This window comes from Polyodon spathula, chromosome 1, assembly GCF_017654505.1.
Source record: "Polyodon spathula isolate WHYD16114869_AA chromosome 1, ASM1765450v1, whole genome shotgun sequence".
NCBI lineage: Eukaryota > Metazoa > Chordata > Actinopteri > Acipenseriformes > Polyodontidae > Polyodon > Polyodon spathula.
Window position 1 is genome coordinate 73967450 of NC_054534.1, and position 27418 is coordinate 73994867.

General features: G+C 37.0%; 1 protein-coding gene across 17 annotated transcripts in view; it reads right to left on the reverse strand.

The window, feature by feature from the left end:
* Nucleotides 1-27418, reverse strand: part of LOC121322204 (receptor-type tyrosine-protein phosphatase delta-like) — a 229126-nt gene that overhangs the window by 161343 nt on the left and 40365 nt on the right. For all 17 annotated transcript variants that reach the window (XM_041261838.1, XM_041261829.1, XM_041261820.1 and 14 more), the window contains exon 2: nt 11359-11523. In XM_041261838.1, coding sequence (XP_041117772.1) covers nt 11359-11443 — 85 coding nt within the window. In that variant the 5' untranslated portion in view covers nt 11444-11523. The remainder of the gene's footprint in view (nt 1-11358; nt 11524-27418) is intronic.

Sequence of the window (27418 nt, forward strand, 5' to 3'; positions counted from 1 at the left end):
AGTCAGTTTTAATAAGCTCAATTCACCATGTCAGAGGTGAATAAAAACTACAGTCACATCCAAAATAGTAACAATGAAAAGTATTTACTTAAAACAAAAAAAAGAAACAAAGGTGTTTTATTCCACAATATTAATGAAATAGTTTAAATATATTTGGTTCAGTAAATCAGCTTACTGCGTTTGCAAGAGGTCTCTTTCTGGATCTCAAACCAAATATAATATTAGCACTTGGCTCATTAAAAAAAAAAAAAAAAAAAAAAAAAAAGAAAAAAGTGTGTAATTAAGTTTTATACTCTGTCATGAATGTGCTCCACAATGAATAATATGCCAATAATCTACTAAATAAAAAAGCTAAATACACTGCTGTGAATCATCGGTTTTAATGCCAAAGAATGTGTCAGGACACACACATATCAAGGCTGCTAGTACCATGTACTACATGCTGAATGGTTCAGCTTCTGTTCCCTTTCAAACTGAAAATATCAACTTTACATTAGTAGCATCAACTGGAACCAAGTTACAGTCACTTCATAAAGAAAGCACACAAAGGATAAACATTAGTGCCCAGAGCTAACCTCTTAATTTTTAAATCTATCTTTTTTTTTCACATTTGTGGAGGGAGCTTACAGAGGCAACGTTTTACAGTACATAACCAAGGGCAAGGGTCACTGCCCTACACTGCCAAACCACCCCGGTATTTTGGACATGGTTATATGATAAAGTGGTGACGTTAAGAGAACTATTAAGCTGTGGACCTGCATAAGAATTGGCAAAGCTGAGACAAGGTGAGCATTTATATTCCCTGAAATTATTCATGTGAATAGTATTTTATACAAGTAGTACCATACCACACAAAAACTTTAACTAAGTATTGTTTCTTAGGTATTTTTAAGTTTTTACTATTATAGCATTTGTAATCTAACTAAATTCATATTCAGGCTGTGTTCACACTCCGTTCGTTTAAAAGGTTTGGTCCACACTCTGTATGGTTCAGTACATTTAGTGTGACGTGTAAACAACAAAGTCCACTTGGAAAATGAACCATAAGGAGTCCACTTAAAGAGGTGGTCTCGGTCCATTTGCCAAATGCACCGAGTCTGGTTTGCTTTTTAAAATTCAATGTGAACAACTGTTGTACTCAGTCCTTTTCAACACAGGAAACAAGCTATACACGGTAACCTGACTTGGAAGTAAAGATTTCGCGGTATAGTTCTAGTCTGAGTAAACAAGCAGAACAAAAAACAAAAACTGTCGCGGGGGACGGACCACTTTAGGATTCGTTTTTTGTCCCAGTCGGAAACAGTAAAATTGTTAACCGTCCCGGTTTAGCTATTATATTTTTTTAATTAATTAATTTTTTTAAGTGCAAAACTGTATCAGTGTGCTCAGCAAATTAATAGCAGAGTAATGTATTAGGTTTTGTGTTAGCGCCATTCAAAAATAATAAACAAAAAATAAATAAATAAAATTTTATGGAATATTTGTAGGCTTGCTACTTTTCAATTTTATATCAGTAAAGGTCATTAAATATCGAATTCCCAAAAATATGAGTTTGACTGAAATAAATTTACATAGGATAAACGTCGGTAAAACCAATAGATATTTTTTATTTTGTTACCCAAAATAATTTAGAAATCATCCCTAGTTTGTGTAGTTTTTATACTTGCTGTCTGTACCTCTCTGTTCTGCTTTGAATGTCTAGGGGTCACGGTCAGTCAGGCTACTGTAGTTTCACTGTCAGTCATTTCATCCTGTTCTGACAGACCTCGTTGACTGCAGCAGCGCTAGAATGCGCTAATTCATTTAAATGACCGTCAGTCATTAAGACCTGCACCGACTGTGCACTTTCATTTGCCAACTACAGCGTATGTCATTCAAAGCACCTACTTAGAAATTATCAGGTTAAGGTGTAGGTAAGATTTTGCTACAGGTATATGGTGACAGTTATTAGTCTGATTGGAGAATGGTACGCAAGAGGAAAACACTTTGAGTATTGTGCACAATACCCTGACCGATGGATGAAGTCTCCGCAGCAGGACGAAGCGGGCCTGTCTGCCTTGCCTTCAGTGTGCTGAAGCAGGAGAGGGGTGGAGCGCAGACTCTGAATAGTGCAAGTTAGTTCTGTTCAACTATCTGATGTGTTATTCTGTGCATATTATTTTTACTTGTAAATTGATGTTATAAAAGTCTGTGTAATACACTTTTATATGCTATATTTTCTACAGTTAATTTGAGACCATTTTTTAACTTGTGTGGGATCTTTACCTATACAAAGGTATATAGCTTCAATGTCACCAAACGTTATTTCAATTAGATTGTTGGTAACTATGGTTTTGTTGCATGTTGAATATGATATATATATATATATATATATATATATATACTGTTATATATATATAATATATACACATATATATATATATATATATGAATATATATAGAATATATATATATATTATATATTCTAAAATATATCTATATATATAAATTCTCTGCTTGAATTAAAAAAATAAAGATTGAAAAAATCATGGTAAATTCTTTAAAAAATAAATGTCGATATTAACGGTTGATTTGGCAAAAAAAAAATAATTGAACAGTAGCAAGCTTAATTATTTGTTTAATCATTCTGATTATGTGTATACCATATGTTTAAACGGTAACAGCTGTTCTATTTTTTTTTTTTTTTTTTAATTGGGCTATTTTTGTACATTTACCATGTTTTGATTAGATGACAATATGAAGGAAATAATGAGTTATGATCTGCAGGACATTCACCCGATGTTTAATTTTTAAACTGTTTTAAATACAGTGCCTATAGAAAGTCTACATTCCCTTGAACTTTTATCACATTTTGTTGTGTCAGTGCCTCAGAGTTTCATGCATTTAAATGAGGATTTTTTTTTCCACTTATCTACACACCATCCTCCACACTGTTAAGGGAAAAAAAGTTTTTTATTGAGTAAAAAATTATATATTAAATAAAAAACTGAAAGATCATGATTGGATAAGTCTCCACCCCCCTGAGTTAATACTTGGTGGAAGCACCTTTGGCAGCAATTACAGCTGTGAGTCTGTTGGGATAGGTCTCTACCAACTTTGCACACCTAGATTTGGCAATATTTGACCATTCTTCTTTACAAAACTTTTCAAACTCTGTCAATTTCTTTGGGGAGTTTTGATGGACAGCAATCTTCAAGTTATGCCACAAATGCTCGATTGGTCGGGGCTCTGACTTGGCCACTCAAGGACATTTACCTTTTTGTTCCTTGCCACTCCAGTGTAGCTTTGGCTGTGTGCTTTGGGTCGTTGCCATGCTGAAAGGTGAACTTCCTTCCCAGTTTCAGCTTTCTTGCAGAGGGCAGCAGGTTTTCCTCAAGGACTTCTCTGTACTTTGCTCCATTCATTTTCCCTTGTATCCTGATAAGTGCCTCAGTCCCTGCTGTTGAGAAACATCCCCATAACATGATGCATCACAGTAGGGATGGTGCTTCACAGTAGGGGTGGTGTTCTTTGGGTGATGCGCTGTGGTGATTTTGTGCCAAACATAACGCTTTGCATTTAGGCCAAAAGGTTCCATTTTAGTTTTCTCAGACCACAAAACTTTTTGCCACATGGCTACAGAATCTCCTGAGTGTTTTTTTGCAGATATTAAAAACCGAAGCACTCCATCAATAGCTGCTGTATTTCCATATACCTTGCAGGATATTGTAAACGTCCTGTTCACACACCATATAAACAAACCGAGGTACTGCATTGTGACACAAACTAACTCAGTCCTGAAAAAAATGGAAAAGGACTCCCCCCCCCCCCCGAAAAAAAATAACTTTAGCTGTCATCCAAGCAAACTTGGTCCCTTTGATCACAGACAAGCGTGAACAGCAAGCACATTGATGCCATGTTTCAAAAGAAACAAATCAGACCATGTCCGTTTGAAAACAACCCAGTGTGAATGCAGCCTAAAAATGTAATAACAACAACAACATAACAATGTAATTTGTTCATTATATAAGCTTTGGCCTGAAACCAGGTGATCTGCAAAACAGTAACTTCAGGTGTATTTTAAACAGGTTTCTGCATTTAAGAGAACACTCTGTTCCATTTCTTTGTAGGTAAATAAGGTGTAGTAAACACATACACAGTTTGGCCAAACAGAACTCACTCTGACGATCTGAATACAAGACTACCTATTAATAGGTCACATTGCAAGCTTGGATCCCAGTCTTCCCAACTCTTCACCCCCTTTGAAATTGCTCCACTAGCTGCAGCTTTTAAGATATATGCAATTAAAAGGAAGAAAAAAGAAATTGGACCTGATTTAAATAAAATTACTGTGCAGGAAAATTAAGCACTGGGATTTAATTTGAACTCTTATAAAATGCTAATTTGTGAAGAGCCTCAAAGGTTTGCTATATATTACAATAATCCATATTAGGATGAACATAAAACACAAGTTTACCAAAATTTACAGCACTATTTCCTTTGGGAATACACCATCATTAGCTTTTATTTCCCTAATGTTGCGCTTAATGTATTATAAGGTTCCTGTGGGAGAAAAGGAAGGTTTTCATATAAGGGCTGGGCAGAAGTAATAGAATGCAAGCAGGTTGATGTGCTGGTAAAAGCAAAGAAGACTTATTCAAAAACTGATAACTAATCAGGTGCTGGTTCATTGGTCTTTCCTATAATTGAGACTATACCAACAAAGGGTGGGTTAGCACTGAAATCATATTAAGCTAGTCTACACATGTTCAATATGTATGTTTATTCTTCACCACAAATTCACATTAATTTCTGGTATAATCATGAACTTCCCACAAATTACACTGCTTACTGTACTAAGTGAGCATTACTTAACAGCTTTTAAAGCATGACCAACTATCCTTAGAAAAATAATTTTTTTTTTAAAACAGGCTTTACTATTGACTAATAACTGCACGCAAGAAAGTGCCTGTGAATAACATCATAAGATGTGCACAAATGACATATGAACAAAAATGGTATTATGAAATGAGTACACAAAGCGTAAACAAAGCATTATACACTTTAGATACAAAGTAGTGTGAAACTAAGTTATAAATTGAAAGATATACAAGTAAGAAACATAACAACTGTTTGTTTTTTTATAAAATATTAAACGGTTAATCTAGGTTGTGGTGTCTAGCCTGGCCACAGATGGTGCCACATGGTGGTGTCTTAGACAGGTGTGAAGGGAACTGAAGTACAAGGATCAGTGTAAGTTGTCTGTCTAAATTGCTTAAATAGACGTTAGGCATTATAAGACTGTACAAGGTTTGTCAAAGCAGTTAGCTAAAGATCATCTATAATTAAACATCTTGCATCAAAATGACAAGCAGTTACTTTTTATTACAATGAATGAAAGTAAAAAGATATCGTTAACATTTATCCGACTGATAAAAATGTATTGAATTTAACACTGGATTTATATTTATGTGTGTGTGTTATAATGGCAAATCTTTACAAGAAAGGGAATTAAGTATAATAATAGAAAAATACAATTTTGGGATTAGGTGTTTATACTAATACTGTACCTCTCAGCATGTACAGCATTAACCATTTCTCACAAACAAACTCTCTCTTTCTCTCTCTCTCTCTCGCACACACACACACACACAATAAACACCAAGAAGAGGAGCTGTACTCAAGGATTATAGCACCATACCATTTGAAGCCCTTGCTGATTCCTTATGAGATACTAATCTACAGTATGAAGGAGCCAAATGTGGCCCCAGATTATATAAACATGGTGTCTTAACCGATAATAAAATAAGATGAAGAAAAAGAGGCACAGTCCATCCAGAACAGAGCGTCATCATGCTTGTGAATCAGGAATAGAGAATTCAATTCTTAAGACATTCCTGAGTCGGTCTTCTGATACACTAGGTATTAGGGTGCAGTCTCATTACAGTCACTTGGATGTAAGTACATTCACATTCAAGATATCTGGGCTGCAGCAGTGTGTTGGCTGTGAAGCACTGTGACCATTACAACAGATTGCCACTTGATCTCCTTCCCGTCCTTATAGTTCAGGAGTGAATTAATCCTAGCTTCTTGCTTTCTCAGGACCTTTTTACAGTACACATTATCTAACACTGTAAGGCTCCACAGAATATAATAGGACTTAGTGGTTCTAGGACAAGGCTTAAGCGCATTACTGCAGGAACTATATAGTGTAATTTACACTAAACAGCACATCTACCAAAGTGAGGTATCGGTTCAACAGCGCCATCTTAAAATAAAATCAGCCTTATTTATTGATTCCAGATGTCCAAAGACTGAACTTTTCAGTTTATTTGGCGTTTTTTTCTGTTATGAGACAATTTAGCCCAACAGAATCCTCCAGTGCCTGATGTTAATTAAGCTTTAGGACACAAAAGCATTTACAAAGTTCTCTAAGCTAAGCAAAGCACTTTTTCTACAAGTTCTCCTTCGGAAATTCTGAAAGGCAACATAAATTATAGCGTAAGAAAGTAACGAAGTGGCTTTACTGTCCTACTGGTCCAGCTCTTCCTGATCTGAAGACTCAGATAACCCTAAGAATGGAGGTCAGGCAGCTGTAAACATGGCAGTGACATGTGTATCTTTTACCATCAATAGCACAAAAAAGGTTGTTTCACATTGACATACAATTCAGAGCCTTCACACTGCAGCAGTGTAATGGTATACTATGCAATCTTAGTAGGTATAAAGCATTGTTGCTGGGTTTTAAAGTGTATTTCCACAGCAAATGGCAGCGTAACGATAGTAATTTTATTTCAATAGTTAGACAGAGGGCACCAATTTGCTGTCCCTTGGTCATTGTTTGACAGTTTCTGAAGTCCCCTGACTCATGGCCAATTTTCTTTGGCTTTGATACTATAAACCAGCACAGCTGTCAAAAATACTATAGCAGAGCAGCTGTTACGACAGGTTACCGAATTTAAATGGGCCCAAAAGCACTTGTTTATTTTTATTACAGCTGTTTTCAATAAAACCTAGCTGGCGCCTAGAAGAACTTTTTGGGCAGCTAAAAACAAAAAGTTTGCCAAACACTGGCATAGCGCTGCTCCAACTAAAAGGGAGGTCATGCTCCAGAACCTACTCTGTGACTGTGACAGTGTGCCTCGCCCCTCTGCATATTTTTGTGTTATATGTTGTATGTATGGTGTTAATGTTTGTGTATTGTAGTTGGCACACAGGAAATAATATGGGTTACGAGCACGGGTGTTTAAAATGTATGTTTGCATGTGAGCACGGGGAATTGCACTAAATACATTTGCGTGCAGTTGTACCGAGACTCCAACTGAATTACTGATTAGCAATCGAGTCTCGGTACTACTGCATAAAAGCAGCATGTTGTCACTCACTCGGGGTTGTGTGTTCGGTGAGTGGAGAACAGGATTGGAGACAGAGGTAATAGTAAATCATAATAACAGCTCACCATGTTTGTCTGTATAGTCCGTTTTGTTTGTTTCTTTGTTTTGGCTACCAGTACCGTGTCCTGTGTTTTGTTTGTCTTTAAACCTTTTATTTTCTGTTTGTTCATTTATTAAATGCTGATTGCAAGCAAGCACTCAGCTTCACCAAAACACCATGTCTCTGTGTCTGTTCTATGTTGGTCCCTGTTTCTGGTCTGACGTCACACACTACAGCCATCTTTGTGACAGTGACACACTAAAATAAACTGTTGTGGGATCAAAATCCCCTAAATTAACCCCACATAATTCACTCACCCTGGCTCTCCACACAGTAGTGAGGCTGCACGCTTGCTGAAACTAGAACAAAACAACTGGCTTTCCAGATCCTTTTTTATACCATGTGGCTGGGCTTAGTTGATCATCAATTCGTGAATTAATCCCCAGCCACATTCCGCACATGGATTTGGCAGAGTTGGACTTAATCCTGCCAAACTTAAATTCAAAACTTTCCAACTTTATGTACAACTGCAAAAACATACCATATCTAGTGCACACTTGAATATTTTTTTTTTAAACTATACATATACACAACAGATTATTTACACATGCAGAGCTTTTGCCCTGCCACATACCCTCCCACTAGGAATGGAACCCCTAGGGTCCATTCGACAACTAACCCGCTCCACGCAATAAACACATGGGTGGGTGGGAGGGAACATTGGGGCTCAGCCAGATGGCTAGGGTTGCTTTCAACAATTTGCACACCCTGCCATCTGATGCTGGCTAGCCCCAACATTAGCTCCCTGCAATTCACTGCTTCGATAAAGGGGTGCCCGTTTAACCCCTGGCCTACCCCTTAACCCCAATGTCCCATCTGTCCATTTGTGGGTCCCCGCTGGCTGCAACGCAGGACCCTCTGGCATTGAAGAGCAGGTGACCACAGACAAAGGCGAGCACGTCGCCTCAAGGCGATGGCAGCAGTGAATCCCTCAGGTGACGATGCAAGGAGGGGAGCCCCCGGATCAAGAAGGCGACAAAGGGAGCAGTGTCACCTCCTCTTCTAGCTGCAAAGGCTGCAGTGTCTCCACCCCTTCTGGCTGCAAAGGCGGCAGTAGCTCCTCTCCTTCTGGCTGCAAAGGCAGCAGTAGCTCCTCCCCTTCTGGCTGTAAAGGCAGCAGTAGCTCCTCCCCTTCTGGCTGCAAAGGCAGCAGTAGCTCCTCCCCTTCTGGCTGCAAAGGCAGCAGTAGCTCCTCCCCTTCTGGCTGCAAAGACAGCAGTAGCCCCTCCCCTTCTGGTTGCAAAGGCAGCAGTAGCTCCTCCCCTTCTGTCTGTAAAGGCAGCAGTAGCTCCTCCCCTTCTGAGTGCAAAGGCAGCAGTAGCTCCTCCCCTTCTGGCTGCAAAGACAGCAGTAGCCCCTCCCCTTCTGGCTGCAAAGACAGCAGTAGCCCCTCCCCTTCTCTCATCAGCACTTCCGGTGGATGCTGAGGGTCATCCACTACTCGCCCTTGTCCCCCCTCCCAAACAATTTCGGGAGGGTGAGGCCTCCTCCATCAGGGGATTGCCTCCCATTGTAAATTGTCATGGCAACAGTTCTGGGCATGGCCGTGGCTCTTCCTCCTGGAACAGCAGCTCTTCTGCCTTGCTCTGGACCTCAAGCTCCTCCCACTCTAGGTCCGTGTCTGCATCCTCTTCCTGGTCAGTTGGCCTCCACATGCCCATACTCCATGCAAACAGAGCACATGGGTGCACCAGCCCAGGCTAACTGGGACTGATCCTCCTCCCACCGCTCTCTATGAACCCGGTCGACCACCCTGCCCTTCCAAAACCTCTTTTAGTCCCGAATAGTACCCACGGATCCCCTTGAGCTGGGCTTCTGAGGTCAGGTGGACAAAATCCACCAGCATCTCCACGTGGCCCCCAGGTATTTCCTCCCCTCTGTCCAGAGGGGTCCAGAATCCAGGCCAAGGAGATGTCCATGTCTCTCTCTAGTGGGTGGTGTTGCTTTGCCTCAGCAGGACTAACAGGGGGTCTTACTACCTGCTACTTCTGTTGTGGGTATCCACTGAATGACGAAAGTGAGAAAGAGGGATGCAGTTGACAAAGCCACTCAGGCTTCCAGGTTTTATTTCAAAAAAACAAAGTTGTAGTGACAGGTGGCTGCCACTAGGGTACCAGCAATGATAGCCCTAGTGCAGGAGGACATACACAGACAAAGTGTAATCAAAATAATAACTCCAAAACAAAAAGAGAGGTCCTGCTCCGGACCCACTCTGTGACACACAAAAATAAACAGCTGGGGGTTCAAAATCCCCTAAATGAATCCCTTCACAACTCACTCACCCTGGCTCACCACACAGTAGTGAGGCTGCATGCTTGCTGAAACTAGAACAAAAGAACTGGCTTTCTAGCTCCTTTTTTTATACCATGTGGCTGGGTTGAATTGATCATCAATTAGTCAATTAAGCCCCAGCCACATTCCGCACATGGATTTGACAGAGTTGGATTTAACCCCATCCCTGCCAAAGTTAAATTCAGAACTTTCCAACTGAATGTACAACTGCAAAGACCTACCATATCTACTGCACACTTCTATTCAATTTTTTTTTTAATTATCCATATACACATTAGTTTATTTACACATGCAGAGCTTTTGCCCTGCCACAGGTACTGTATATTGTCACTCATTTTCCAAACAGTTTTCCAAAGATTGTTGATTTATTAAACTGATTAATATTATCGTTGACATCAATGAAGGATATCGTATTATCTTGCATACTATTTTCCCAAATTTCCTCTTTTAATGTAACCATTGTAGGGAAGATATTTCTAAATACAACCCAATGACGCAGAGAACACAAAGCTTTAGATCCTTCTCAACCTGTAGGTTTAATACTGTTGTAATATTTTTATGCACTGAAGCATGCCAGTTAGTGAGGTATCTTCATTTTTCCTCTACAGGATATTATTAGCCTGAACAGACAGAAATCAGCATTCACAAAACATCACTGCATTACCCAGCTAGAATTGTACTGTGCACAATAATTATATTTATCTTCATATAAATACCTCCCTTGTAGGACCGTGTGTTTCTTACCTCAATGGCCAATAGTGTTTTATAGGTACACTAAAATATCAAAGCATCAGTAAAAAATCCAAATGGTTTCTAGCATTATTAATGTAATGTTGGACCTTGCAGAAATGCCTCCATTTCCAATAACACTGTGTAACAAAAAAAAAAAAAAAAAAAAATTGTTCCTGGGTAGTAAGTGTTATTTCCTAATTGCTTATGCCTCAAAAGTATAGAAAATGGCTATTATTCCCCACAAACTTTGCTTTTGTGACCAGGACAGTGATATTTCAAAATATCACTATTTCCAATGGGAAAACGGGCAGATGTGTGTCTTTTCGTTCACATAAAGTCAGAAAAAAACAACATATGAATCCAAATTAACATGTATTTATACTAAAGCAATACAAAGGTGACTGTACTTACAGTATAATTGTAAATCTCGAAAAACTACTCACTTCTAAATCTTTTGTAGTCACCTTTGTATTACTTTAGTATAAATACATGTTAATTTGGATTCATATGTCGTTTTTTTCTGACTTTATGTGAACGAAAAGACACACATTTGCCCGTTTTCCCATTGGAAATAGTGATATTTTGAAATATCACTGTCCTGGTCACAAAAGCAAAGTTTGTGGGGAATAATAGCCATTTTCTATACTTTTGAGGCATAAGCAATTAGGAAATAACACTTACTACCCAGGAACAAAAATTGTGTTACATAGTGTAATCTGTCACAGAACCATTCTTCACATATTATTGTGGGCCAACAATGGTTAACTGAAAAGAAGGCTTATTTTTTTCTGTTAAATGAAGTTCATTATGGCCAAGACCTCAGGAGAGGGAGTGTTATAAACAATAAGAAGAAAGACCTACTTTCACCATTTGCTAAGAGAAGAAAGCACAGGAGTACCACCAGTGGCCTGGCTATGTGCATCATCCGACAGCTTGGCACCAGCATCCTTTTGAAGCCTTGTTCTCACTGGCTCATAGGCCACAGTGAGTCTGGTCTGAGTTCTCAGATGCAGTGTGTTTCACAGCCTAGAAAAAACAAACAGACATGTTGATCTTAACAAAAATCTATTAATCGATTATGAAACACAGTGACTGCATGTCATCTTTTGGTGAGTGAGGTTTGAACAATGTATAATTTTATATCTGGGGAAAAAAAAACAAAAAACATTAAATTGAGTTTCCTACAAAGTTTTAGATTTCCTAAACATATTTGGACCACTGTAATATGCTGCGCACTACTTAGGAATATGTATTCTTTTGTATTCAAATTTGTTTCTATAAATCTGAATACAATAAAGTTTAATATGCATTAAACCAGAGGTGGCCAAACAGCGGCTCGCAAGCGGCATGTGGCTCCCGGTAGTTCAAGTGCGGCTCCTGGTGAAATGCTGGGTGATGCACACTCTGCGGCTCGAATGAACTGACGAAAGAATAAAACCAAAAGCGAAAAGAAAACAGAAAAAGTAAAAATGAACAAGTTTATTATTTTTGTTCTTTGTTCATTCGTGTTTATTATTCTTTCTTCTCTCCCCTTCTTTCTCTTCGGTTTCTTAGAGCCTGCAAGTTCACTGAAAGGACATTTTGTCACTTGATGACCGACACCGTACGCTGATGCATGCATATTTCGACTGAACGCCGGATGTGGATTTGAAAATTTAATAATTTTGAATGAAGTGCTCGTTCGTTTTGTGGAGACAATGGTATTAATCAAACCATCCATGAGTAATAAACAAAAGTATGAGTTTAAACCAGAATGGGAAAAAGTTTGCTTTCACTGAAAAAACAGTGGTAAACCTGCGTCTCATCTGCAACAAATAGTTTACAGACTGTAGTCTGTAAAAGACAAGCAACCTCAAACATCATTATGAAAAAAAATCACAACAAATTTACATCAGAATATCCTCCTAGATCAGACTTCAGGAGAATAAGCTAGCCTTTAAATCAGGCCTCAGCAGTCAGCAGATGTAATGACTCAAGAGAGTTCTGTATGGCCTGGAATGGAATATTGCTAATGCCAAACGTCATTATTCAGATAAATTAATTTTATAAAATTGGAGTATTGGTGCTAGTCCAGAAAATGCATGTTTAAATGTTATATTGCAGGTCTAAAATTAATATTATATTTATATATCTTAAGTCTTTTCATGAGAAGGTACTGTAATCCCTTTCAAAATAAATACAGAGCATTTGTCATCCACAGAGTTCTCAAAAGTATTTAATACGCACAGCAGTTATACAAACCAATTTTTTTTTTTTTTTTTTTTTTTAAACTGAGCATTCAGATCTTCAAGGGAAGAGCATGTCGGAAAGAATCCTTACAAAAATGTGTTTTTTTGTGTGGCGTTTTTGATGAAATCAGGGCAGTTATTGTATTTTGCTTCATAATAACTGAATATTTTATCTAAAGTACATAATGCATAATGTATAAAACAGAAATAATGGAAAAACACCAGTGCTACATTTAAAGTTTAATACACTGTACATCTACAGTACAATGCAAATCACACAGCAACTGCACCAAACTCTGCAATGTTTTCCCTTGTTCTTGTGAATTTTGCTGCCATCAAGAGATAACAACGACTGTACTGGAGAGAGTAAGTGCAAGATTCCGTTACAATGTTGGAGATAATTTAATGTTTTATAGAATGTGTCTTGCGGCTGTCGGCCATATGAAAATTTTGGTATGCAGCTCGTTGGGTCAGGAAGTTTGGCCATCCTGGCATTAAGCTGTTCTAGAATGTTCTTTAGAAGCTATCAACAGTCTAGACTATTTTAAAAATCTAAATAAAACTTTGAAAAAAGTGAATAGTGAATAAGTCTACTATTTAGAAATTTCAGAATCTTTGTTTAATAATCGTGTTTTAATTTTTAAAGAGCAAATCAACTATTTTAAATGTTTAAAAAAAATAAATAAATAAAACCATCTACTAGAATGCTTAGTGCTTATAATCCAGGCTGACAATAATGAAAAAACGGTCAGGATATGTCAGGTTTAATCCAAGGAAAATACCTAGCTATATTATCACTGACCACTGATTCACATCAGCCTCCAATCTCAGCACCATCTGTTGCATCAGCCTCTGGTTCTTAATTTCCCTGCCCTCTGTCCTTTCAACCCCTCAGTGCCAACTAATTCAAAATGTAATGGATTTGTAAAGTTGATTAACATGAACAGGGTGAAACTAGGCCAGGACTACCAGGGCAGCTTCAGGGAACTGCCAGTCATCCTCCTTGAGACATATTTATAATAGTCCCAGTGTAATTGGTAAAAAAAGAAAAACAAAGTACACAAATACAATAGTGCAACTAATAAAGCAAAGCATTTTCCATATTATTATTATCACTTCCACGACTATGACTATTACGACTACTACTAATAGTCATGGTGGTCGCAAGGTGATTCAGAGGCAGCACTGAACCATCATAATATACCGTCACTGAAGCACTGTATGGGTGTGGTTTCAAAGACAACAAGCATGGCACTATAATGTAGTTAGGTAAAGGGCATGCAGAGTCATAGCGCCGGTAACTCTAATTAAAAATCTCATAAAATGCTTTCTTTTTAAAATCTCAACTCAGTTGTATTAAGTCTGTAAGTTCTTGTGTGCGCTAAAGACAGAGAGTTCGCTGCCACGTTTGTAGCCTACTTTAAATTGCTTTACAATTTCAGCTTGAGTGCCTTTAAGTAAGATGGCACTGGCTGCAACTCGATTTTTATACACAAATAAGCTTACTTGATTTGAAAAACGTCATGAACGATAAAAGCAACTTCTTACACTACTTGGTTTGATTAAATGAGTAGTACAAAACAAAATATGAAAGCTGAAGATTAATTTCAACAAAGAACGGCAACTTTTTTAAGGAAAAAAATATACTGTAGCCTATTTCAATAGGAACATTAGCCTGTTATATTATATTAAACTAAAACAATAAAAATAATAACAATCTGGTTCTCTTGCCTTTTTCAATGCCTAAGTTTAATTAATCGTTTTTGTAATCTACCAGCAGCTTCTGTTGCATACACATCGCTGATAATGCTGCAAACCGTGGGTTAAACAAATGTTTGCGTTAGGGTGCGTTTTTATTATCAATGTCGTCCTTCTGGAGTGCCGCTGAATGCCTTTTAATTTGTTTTTAAACCATTTAAATGCAAAACCATAACAAAACATGTGTACAGGCTTTTTTATTTTAATTATTTGTCCTGCGGTTACATTCAATTAATTTCTCTGCACGCACTACTACTTTGTATATGATGTAGAATATGTGATTGTAAACATCTAACACATATCTACAATACTCTTTAAAAAAAAAAACATGTTATTATGATTTAGAATATGCGCTTCGGGTCGGTATTATTGTCATTGCTTGTGCCCCGGCACCTCTTTCTTTACAAATTAAGCACTGTCAGTGTTTCAGATTGCACGAGAACAGTCTGTTGTTGCCACAAGAACAATCTGTTGATTGACAGGTTTGAAAGTTGTACTCATGCAATCTCTTTGCTGTGTAAAAGGGTTATGATGGTATTACACCGACATAGATTGTGCAATTTCATGCTGTGTGAAAGGGTATTTTACATACTCGTTAAAACACTTCAGAGATGGCACAGCAGATGCATTTCTGTGTGAAAATAGTGTAAGTTTATCCCTCTCGGTCATGCAGCAATTGCCAAACAAGGACTTGACCACCAAGGGCCTCAAATGTCCAGATTTTCCAGGAAATATCCAATAGCATAAAGTAATACAACATTCACCTGAGAAATAATTCAGTTCATGACCAATAACTAAATCAAAGGAAAGCTTATTTGGTCTACAGTGTGTGAGACTGAGGTTACTGGGAAGATACGGTACTACTACAGGCTGTTTAATGAACTCCAGCAACTATTAGTATATCCATATCTTCAAATCTATACCATTTATTCTGGCGTAATCTACATTTTTATTCTTAGTTGTGTTTATACTTTAACTTTAGTACATTTCAGTGTTTCAAAAGACATGCTGAAGAGATGCCTTTTGGCCTTAAATGATAAAATACAAGTGTGAAGTAATGGCCAGGAAGAAAAAGTATTGAGATTAGAACGCAGCGCTGGTAGCTGCATGTAGCCCTGATCCTTAAAATGGAGACAGCATTCTCATTTCACTGGAGGGGCCTTTGCAAATTGGCAGCATCACACCCATATTGTACCAGGGGGAATTAAAAAAGAATAAATACAGGAATGAGGAGCCTGACTAGCTAGTTAAATTCCACTGAGGCACACATTTCCCTGTCTCTGCTCCCCCTTAATGCTGCTACTTTAAATAATAGCAAAGACCAAAAGACATCAGTCTTGTCAGGCTCAATTTTTATCCTAGAGAGCTATGCACGGCCACCTGTGTTATAATAGCTTCCTTTCTACCATTGAAGAAAAAAATGGGGGAAAACGGCATAAAACCAGATGCATTTTCTCTATTACCAAATAAGCAGTGAATTTACACAAGGTGCTACATGTGACTAAAACGGGACTGGTTTTGAAACTGGAAGGTCAATTTCTGCATCACCCAGACCTATATCATGTCCCCAAATTATTGCTGAATGCATTTTATGATAACTTGTCAGCTTCAATCTTGGAATACATTTTTCACGCTCAATTTTGTGCAATAGGTTTTACAGTCACAGCAACAATGCCTAAGCCCTTTTTCTCTTGTCTCTCTCGACTTGAGATGACTAGCACCCCGTTCACATTTGCAATTTAGGCTGGCCCAGGGTTGCCTTATCTCATAAGTGAACGCTCGAAAAATGAAAAGGAGGCCCTGGTCAGGGTGAAATTTAGACCAGCTTTTTGATGCGGCCTAAAGTACCAATGCTGCCTCAGGGCCGGCCTATCTGCATGTGTGAACCCAACGCAGGCCCTGGGCCGACCTTAACGCATCAGTGTGGTGACGTAGCTCAAACCACTCCCCTACTAGGTCGAGCGTAGTAGATCAAAACAATGTCGGTTTTAAGGGGTAGCAGCTGGGACGATGCAGAAATTCACCCTTAGCGGTCCATTTATTCAGCACTTGTCAAGCGCGTCAGGTACAATTTATTTTCACACACGCCGTTTTAAATATTTTTTTTTCCCCAGAGTAAAGCAGGTTTAAAAGGTATTGAATCACAAAAGGACAGTCCTGCATCTCCAGCCAAGCCACACCCCTTGTTCGCTGCATTTTTCACATACCTCTTTATAGATGTAGATACTCTCCTGATCACTCGTTTTATCACCAAACTCAATAATGAGATCCAAGTCATTATTTTATTGCTATAATATCTCAAAAATCTTTGCAAATGGCTGTGATATTCCTTGAGCGCTGGATGCAGAAGCAGCTATCTCCTTTATGTCCGTGTTATCTCTGTGGTGAAAACCTGCAAGTTTGTCCGAGAACACTCGGAAATACTGAGCAGCAGGCCAGAAATAAACCCACCATGGACCTTGGATTTTATGGACCTACGGCAATCTCCAGCCCGTTAAATAGCAATGGGGAATGCACTGAATACACCAACACTTTTGACGATGATGATGCTGGGTTAGTCATGAATGGTAAGTATTTCTTGATCATACAGCTTTAATTAAAACAATAAAACTTACATACATACAATAAAATATTTCAGATTGCAGATACACTCATTTCAGATTGTAGCTAAGATTGTAAATGTCAATATTGATAAGTAATGCAAACAACGTTGCATATTCAGTCACCATTAAAATAACAATCTGTATTGTGACTAATGTAATGTACACGTCCTTGTTTGCTGCATTTACGCATGATCCAACACGATCGCTTCTTTCCACAGTAACTGACTGCACTGTCAACACACGCCTTTATTGTATCTTATGCAGTAAGTACAGTACCAACAGTGTTGCAAAAAATAAGATTGCCATAATTACGTCTGCAAATTTCCCAGCTCAATTTCTTATGTTGACTTCCGGGAATGTGGTGTTTACGTCACTGTTTACATTCCCGACAAGCACTTCACCGCAATTTAGGCTTCCTTTTCAGCCACACATGTGAACGCACTTAGGCCCCCAAAAACCTCAACTGTGAACGGAAATTTTGAGGCGGCCCAGAGACGGCTCAAGGCCGACTCAGTAAGTGTGAACGGGGTCTAGGTTCACAAAACTCAACTACGCAGTTTATTAAAACAGCAAATCGTCAACTAGGTAACATTTGCTATCTTTCCCAGGAAAGAATAATTTACAGTTTCAGGGTGATTAAGTCTTTCTCTTTTAAAGCTCCTCCAAAAATCATTCATGTTGACACTGAAGCTGCCTTGCCACAGATTACTGTTCGGGCAGCATACAAGTTTGTCCCTGAAGACATGTCGTTGTTTCGTATCCAATATCTACGCATTTTCTGACACATCCAACGTCACAATAAAATGAATGCAAAGGCTGCAACCAGAAAAAGAACAACCACTTTCCATGTTCTTATTCATAGTTCATCATCCTCACTGTTCTCACCCATGGTAAGAATGCAGGGTTGTCTGAAACAAATTCACAGCGGCAGGTGGAGGCCAGCTGCATCATACTGTATATTGAACAATTGTGAGATTTCAGAAAAGTCCAAGGGCTTAGTAGGTGGCAGCCGAATCGTTGTTGACTTTGCCAAATCAAGACAACCTCAACGCAGAATATTAGTCCTAAAATCCTGAGTGGCCAACAATTTGTTTACAATGTGTCAAACCTCACTAAACTGTTTAATTAATTATGTATTTGCATTGACTGATTACTAAATGATGGTAAATAAGCATATGCTATGTGTTTTTTATACTGCACTAAAATATATTAAGCATACACAGCATACTGTACTCAGTTAAAAAAGGATAACATGCTTTGGCATAATTCAAAAGGGCCCCAGTGGACCAGTTTTCTTTTCAAAATAACCTTTTAACAGAAAGCTGTGAGCAGTGCAAAGCTGCACTTCTTTAACTGATTATTGATCAATTGCTGTTACTGAAGTGTATGCTAATGCAAACAGAAAATTAGAATGCTTCACGTTATTATTAACATATTGTGCTTTAAATACAATAATAATAATAATAATAATAATAATAATAATAATAATAATAATAAAGTCTGAAATTGATTTGCATTAAACACTTTAATACAAATACAGTACATCAGAAGAGATGTTACATCACTACCTTATGACAATTCATTCAACAAGCATTAACTCAAAGGCTGAACTAAATTCCATGTTTTAAGGCCTAACAACATCCACAGATACTGCAGAAATGTCACAAGAGAATGCTTCTTATTGTACTTACTGTACAGACATTTCTACACAAATGCCAGTTGAAATACACTGTTTGTAACTGCTGGCATTTGTTTCAGAGGAGCTGCATATTTCTGTCTTAAAACGCACAACATCCCTGAAGTCTGCACCCATCTGATATGCTCTGGCTTGGTTTTGCCCAGTAAAGCAGGTTAAATGAGCATTCCTCTCCGCATTAACATGTAGGACTGTGTCTCCAGATAGGAGATGGGTTGAATTAAAACCAATTCAATTTAATAAACAATGCACCATCACTTTGCTCAGTGATCTAGGTCTTCGGGGTTTGTTTTCATTTTTGTTCCCTTGTACCTATACACACAGATGGGCAATCTGTGAAAGAACAGCATCCATTAGCTTGGAACTGTTAGAGTTTTTGCACCTATGACAAGCAAGAAAATCAGGTAAGTCTAGATTGGGCTAGGTACTATGAGAAGTGCCATCATTTTTGATCGTAAATAGTTGATGCTTGTCATATTCTGACAGGCACTTGTTTGGAATTTTACTGTATTGAGGTTTGTTTTGTTCAGATATTCTTTCCATAGAGATATCAAATTAATGGGAAAATGTGGTGTCATTGATCTGAATCTAACAGACCAATGAGATCCTCTGACCCACAGCTGTCCGATTTGTTGAAACATTTTGAGCAAATAAAATCAGCATGACACTGGCTGAGCATACCCGGTAATCATTAGCAAATAATTAAAAAAAAAATGGTTTGTGATGGTCAAATGAAATTAGGGCTGTGTTCAAAGGTTTGTTCGCTAGCCAGGAATTCAAAGGTAGTTTTAAACCTTCGAAGGTTCGTCAAATGGCATTCAGCAAAATAACCAACAACTAGGAATTCACTTTCTTGAAGGAGTTCATCTGCCTGCCAATACACACTCATTTGGTTTCAACTCTGCAAATTTGAAGAAGGATGTTGCAATTACAATGACCTACCATACAAAACCCCATTCAAAATAAAAATATTCAATGGCAAATGATTTGTGTTTATAAGCATAGATGACTTAAATTCCCATTTAAATTTTGTTTGATTTTTTAACCCCACCCAAATAAGAGGTTACTATACTGTGCTGTATATCCAGGAATATTCTTACAAGAGGAACAAAAAAAGCATGGCTTGTATTTACACTCAAAAGTCTAACCTCCTAAACTGAAAATCAATAGATACAGTCCAGAGAAAATAGTACAGCATATCAGCAGCAAAAGACCAGCCGCATTAAGAGACCATTCTCTCACATTAATACTGCTTATGAGACTTTGTTAATTACTGTCAATGTTATTGTTTTTTTCATGATGAAACTTATTGAATATGCTGCTTATTATTATCATTATGAGATGTGTCATTTTAAACCTTCAATTATCTCCCTCTGAATTTCAATCCCATATACTATTTGATCCTCTATAATGTTGAAAGCAGTCGCGGTTATAAACAGCATCTCTCCCAATAATGCAACTTCTTTTAGGATAAAAATGCATACTTGTAAATGAAAGACACAAAGCAAAGCTTTAGGCATACACAGTCTTACGAAAGGGCAATGCTATAATTAAAATGCCAAGTGTCTGCTATTAGTATCTAAATGCCAATTTGGGGTGATATACCCTTAGTTAAACTTGCATTATATTTGTGAAAAGCATATAATTTCTGTTGGAGTTTTCTTCCTTCAATTACAATACAGGAAATAATGTACCTGTCGTTGCAAGGTAAATTATACCTCCTACAGGCAACTGATAGCTTTTATCACAATGTTTCCCTCAGCAGTGCCATGTAATATCACCACCACTACAATGTGTTCTGCTTTACAAAAAAAATATCTAGAGAAATCTATTTTAGGAAATTGTTGGAATTGCCTTGCGGTGGGAAGGGTGGGTGCTAAAAGGTGCTCATCAGCATGCACAACATCTGTGCTCAAGTCAATGAAATTAGAAGTGTGAATTTAAAAAAAAAAGACAAACTGAGCAGGGCTGGAGATATTGCAAATTACTGGTGGTACTGTACATAGAAGCCCCCCCCCCCCCCCCCCCACACACAAAAAAAAAAAATATATATATATATATATATATATATATATATATATATATATATATATATATACATATATATACACATACACACGCACACACACACACACACACACATTTTTTTATATATATATATATATATATATATATATATATATAATATATATATATAATATATATTATATATATATATATTCAGGAACTATCACTTTAAATCAGGTTAGAGCTCTCCCAGGGAAATTGAGACATGTATTACATGCTCTTCATAATAATCAAATTTACTTTGGATGGACTGGCTATACCACTGGCTCCATCGTGGTTATCAAAGCATGATGTAACTTCTGTATATTCCTGCTGCTGGTACAGGACACCCCAGCAAATCAGATGTATTTTGCATGTCAACGGGTCATCCTCTTGACATATGTACAATCCCTGTTCCAGCCTTTGCTTTTTTCAGCCTAACATGTAATTCTTTCTGGTGGTTTGCCAGAAAAAGACAGCTTGTTGATGTCTGTAGGGGGGGACAGTTTTATCTTGGGTGTCTGACTCAGCCAAGCTCACAACACAGACACAATTAATAAAGCTGGTGTTCCTCTCAGCCTGTAATGAAAGGGGAAAAAAAAACTGACAGTACCAAAACACATTACATCTTAGATGCCAGTAGTAAGATACTGTCAAATCGTTTGTGATAATACTCTGTGAAATTGTTGAACACAAGTGAGGAAAACAGAATACTGGGAATGCTGAATTACTCCAGAAGAACTGTGGCATAAAACTGCAAGGTGTGTACAGTACCTATAACCACCAGCTGCTCCTTGCTATCCTTCCAAAGGAAGTCTCATCCAATCTAAATGCCACTTTCACACTGAGGGAAAGTCACTGACCTCTTGATGCTGTATTCCTGACATGAGCCACAGGAAAGCAATGCAAACTAAAGCTACATGACAACAGTTGAATGATTTCCTTGATTAGAAGATCATTAAAATTAATGGGCTAAAGCATGATGAGTCATCAGGAAGGAAATATTTATTGTGTTACTCTAACTTTTGACCTTTAAAAAACTTCCTCTTCTTATATGAGCAGATATCAAGGGAAAAAAAAAACATTGCAAAGCCAAAAACAAAATGTTATATTTGTACTGAGATGCCCCTAGGTCATTTGAAGATGCAATTGTCTGTGAAAGCTACAAATATCAGTGGAATCAAACACAAAGTGATTTAACCCTCCTATTATGTTCAGAATTTAGGTACATCTGTTATGTTTTGGGTCATATTGACCTGATGCAATTTCAAACTAATTTAAACAGCCTTATATTGATTAACTGTTTTTATTTGCAAAGGTTTTACTATTTTATGCTCTTTTAGTCCAGGAGCTGTGAAACTTATTTGACTGCCAACCTGGGAGCTCCTCATTTTGGAGTTTCTTTACCAGTGAAATGCTGTTTCAATAGTGACAGTGAAAATTAGGCTCTCCCTTGTAGATATTGTTTGTTTTTTTGTTTATAAATATCTCCAGATATCTGCAGCCATTTCCAGAGATAATAATACAAATATAATAACAAGAAGTAGTTTGTTTTATTCCTGCACACAAATCTACATAGATAAATGCCACGGGTCACAGTGACCCAAAACATCTTATTTGTACACATGACCTGTTCTAAAAAAAAAAACATCTCAAAAGGTTCTGTTTTCTGTGTATAAGTTCATGACCCCCATTTAGGAAAAGTCATAAAATACTATACAGAAAATGAAAAGAAAAATAGCATTTAAGCTAATTGGAAACTAGAGCTGGGTTAAATAGACTCGAAACATAATAGGAGGGTTAAAAGCATGAAAATACCAAGTTTTTCCAAATAAAGAAAAATGGCTTATTTGTATGGGATTTATTCACAATAAGTGTAACCTTTACCTGTGCTGATTCACTGCTCATTATTCAAACCACAAATTGTTCTGCAGCACTGCAAATAAAGCAGTGTATTGTGAAACTTGTTTTTTTTTTTTGTTTTTTTTCCTGGAGTCAAATCCAAAATCGAAGGAGCATAATAGAATCTTCCTGGAAACAAACTACCACCTGCCTGAAATATATGTACACTGTATTAATTTAGCGCTTCACCATAGGGTGTAACAAAGCATACAATGCCCTATATCTCACTTTTCAGCAAAATGTCATGCACATGTCACCATCTTGATCAGCCATAAGCAACATCAGTATCAAAGTCATTAGGGACAATTCAGTATCATGTGTTCACTCTCTCTTAATGAGGTCAAGAAAGATGTTTTAAGAAAATGACATGACTATAAATAGTTTGATTTGATTTGATCTGTTTTACTCAAACACTGCCCAAGACACTGACATCTCTGGTGGTAACACCCATAATAAGGGAAAGAACTGTTTAAAAATGAGTAAGTAAAATATTATATGCCAGCATTTGGAAGGAAAGGCTTTTTTTTTTTTCTCGAAATGGTAACTTAAACGTGTTTAATAGTTTAATTAAAAAACAAAACACAAAAAAATCACTAAAACCAAACTTAGAAATGATGGCGTAGACTTAGCCTTTTGTTGTAACAGGTGAAAGAAAAGTTACATACAGCACATTAGCGCACATAAGTCCGGCAGTTATATTGTTTTATTTATGACTGTCATCAAAGAAGAATTCCCGCAGCCATTGTCCATGAAGATTTTATTAGAGCTAGCACATATCGTCTCTTACAAGTGCAATAATGAAGAATATTGTTCTCCTGACAGGTTTTTTTTATTTTTTTTATTTGGCTTCTCTCCATGAGCTGATGTGCCATTAAAGAAGAGACAGCTCGGGATCTTGGGAATAAAGTCTTTATAATTACCCATTTAAAGATTGTAATAGAGCATTTCATTAAGAAGCTGGCAATATATTCCAGTAATATGGTACTTCAAGAGACTTGCTGTTAACAACAGACACTTTTGCTTCTTGGAACATCATCAATAGCCACTTCAACTTTATAAAACACAGCCCTCTTTGGAAAGTACACAAGAAGATAAAACAAGTGAAAACGTATCCTTTTAAGTTCTACCATCTCAAGTACATCTGTGGTTTAGTGGGGAAAAAACACTCCACAAGGTTACTTATTTATATTTAAAAAAATAAATAAATAATCCTACCTATGAGAACAAAAGCAAACAGTACTAAAGTGAACTTGTCTGTGCAAACTTTCTGTATTACAACATTCTTTGGCAAAGAAATGTAGAAGCCAAATACAAAATGTAACAGGTTTAATTAATTTAACGACATTTTAAGTAGGCAGTCTGTCTGTAATATGAAAAGTGCATGTGTGGATCCATCTCTTTATAACAGTGAAGTGTGAGATTACTTCTAAACATGTGTTCACTTTTCTCTTTTCAACACTCCACTGATAAAATACAGATTTTGTTGAACAAAATAAATTATATGAGTGATCGTAGTATAATATGAACTAAACTCAAGAACCTTATCAGACCACATGTTTGCTTACTATTGTTATTTTTATTTTTGGGCGATACAGCGTACGTCCAGTTTGTTCCTGAACAATCACATATAAGTTTATACCTGATGTACAGAAGATCCTGATTCTTCTGATTCTTTAGCAATAGAATCTCTCAAGAGGATTGGAGGCCATCACAAAGTCACTGCCCATTTAACATTGTCTGACTAAGTGCCATTCAAGAACAAGGACAAACGTCTTCACAACAATGTACAGGAATGTTTGAAGGAATAGTTTATAATTAACATAAAGACAGTTCACAATGAGTTCTGACAAGTGATAAGTATGTATTCACCATTACTGATCAACATTGTTCTGCCGTTTTGAATAAGTTGTCTAAAAACGTAAACCCGGATTTAATTTTGATATTAAGCTAGCCAATGTAATGCTTGTAAAATCCATTACTGTCTTTTTCTACAGTAGACACAAGGAGGAATCTGTCTGCTCCACTATTACCAGCTTACCAACCAACTCCATGTTAATTAGTTCTATCTGATTTTGTTACCTCAAAAGCTGCTCTGCAGAATGAAATGTAGAGCTGCATCAGTTGAAACTAATAACTACCCTTATCCTCATCCTTCACTGCAAACCTCTCTGACTGACTAACTATTCCTCTCTGGTCGTATAATGATCTGGGCACTAATACAAGAGGTATCAAAAGCTTTAATGTAGTCACACATATACATGACTCTGCAAGGCGTCTGCTAAATAAACTAATAATAATAATAATAATAAAATAATAATAATAATAATAATAACAGACGTTACAACAATACAGAAGATGCAAGATGCAGCATAATCCCTGATAAAACAGTAAACTGGCAAAGATACAGTTATAAAAATACACTGTATGTTGTATATTTTCCATTATGTCATTCCATTTTTTTTTTTTGGGCTGTCAGGTTTATGGCACAAACTAAAACACAGAGCTTCTGATGTAATGGATTATTGGATAAAGGATACTGTGACCTACACGAATGAAACTAGTTACCAGCAGCAACTCATGACTGCGGATTAGAGCGAGAAAAGGGGAAGACACAAATGGTGAAATGTGTGTCAGATTAATTATCCTTAGTATCATATTGCCAAATAATACACAATCTAAGCGTTCCAGTGAATATATACAGCAAAACTGTTTCCAATAACTATTTGTATTATAATAGGTCAGCATAAACAGTAAAAGCACAGAACACCTTCCACCAGCAACAAATAGAAATATTGATGGTATTTATTATACTGAACAAGGAATAAGAATCTTAAATACAAAGACTTACTGGAATTAGGAAGGCATGTGTTTGTTCGCATTGCCCTCAGGCTAACCACAAGCATTGTACCATTGTGCATAAACAATAGTAAACTGAGCATGCAAAAATCACAAAAGAAAACTTAGAACCAATTAAACCGGTGTGCTAAATCATGGCAATTTAAACTAAATCAATAGCAGTCTCACTACTCCTGCTAAAACTGTTCTGCATGTATACAGTATCTACATCTTTATTATACCATAATTCAAGGTAACAGATTAAGTACAAACATTTAGTAAACCACTTTTTATTAAAACAAAAAGTAAATACACAATTTCTAGTAATTTAACAAATAATCATTATAAAAATAAATATTTAATTTAAAGTATTTGTTCACGACAATAGTATTGGCACCCCTGTTTTAGTATTTTTTGCTTTAATTACATCTTTTAGACATTTATGATAGTTGTTGGTGAAATCTGGGCCCATTCTGTCTTGCATATTTCCTTCAGCTCAGACAGGCTGGATATACAATGCTTGGCTACAGCTTTTTTGGACTGAGATCTGGTGAACCTTTATCTTTGTAGTCTTCAATAATTCCAGAGCTGACTTAGCCATATGCTTTTGGTTGTTGTTGTGTTGGAAGATAAACTGTTTGCCAATCAGCCTACGAGCTGACGGTATTATTGTACTTTGTACAATGTGTTGTAATTGGCTGCTTCTATTCGAACTTCAGTAACATGTCTCTAGTCCCATTGTATTGAAAAATGCTTCAAATTCCAATTTCTTGGCAAATTGTATATGGTTAGTTTTATTAATTTTCTTTAAAAGTGGTTTGCAGCAAGGTCTACATACATACAACTCTGTTCAGGTTTCTTTGTACAGTTCTTTCATGCACTATTTTGCCGGATTCTTCTAAATCTTTGAAGAAAGTCCTTGGCTGTTAATCTTGGATTTTTTTTTTGTTGCTCGGTTGATTCTCCTACCTGCTGTGCCCTTAAATTTTCTTTGGACGTCCATTTCTTTCATTGTTACTATAAATGCACAACAAAAAGGAATGCGTTCATTTTCACGTGGCATACAGTACACCACATAAGTATGTGCAATGTAAGATTTACTTTTACTAAAGTTGAAAAGCTTACAGGAATCCTATACATTGCAGACTGACATGTGCTACCCTCTGCTGTATGTATGTAGTATACACGTTTACATATACAGCAAGCAGCCTAGTGATGTAAAGATACAAATATAGCTAATAACTGTATATATACAGTACTGTTACTTATATAAACATAGAGATACAACCATCTGCTTTGGTTGTATTGAAATAAACAGCTGGGCTCATGCTGAATTTGTTTGCTTGTTCAAGGAATCATTTTAGTCTCCATTATACAGAAAGCAGTTTGCTGTTTTTCCATTCTGAGCTTCAACCATCTGCCTCTATAGTATTAATAATATAAATGCCTACTTGTTTATTTTGCTTATGTTCAAACTGATTCAAACTGTTCAAATGTTTGAGAGACGGCACAATTAAAATATTATTAGTGATAATCTTGACATTTGCTGATAAAAGCGAATGGCTGTCATTTTTAAAATCGGTAGATATCACTCTTTTGAGATTGCAAGGGTCCAGTTTAAAACATGAAAAATAAAACAAAGACCACAGATTAACTGTTCCGCTGATTACAGAGAATATATTTTGTGCAAAATGAGAATTTTTCTGGTATCAAAAAATGAGCCCCCAGAGAGCGAGATATTAAGCACTTGACTACAGCTCATCAAACAAGTCTGAGTCCAGACTCAGTACAATCATGGGTCTACTCTTTGTATCTAAGATCCACAGCGGAAACCTCTCTCGATTTTTGATGTG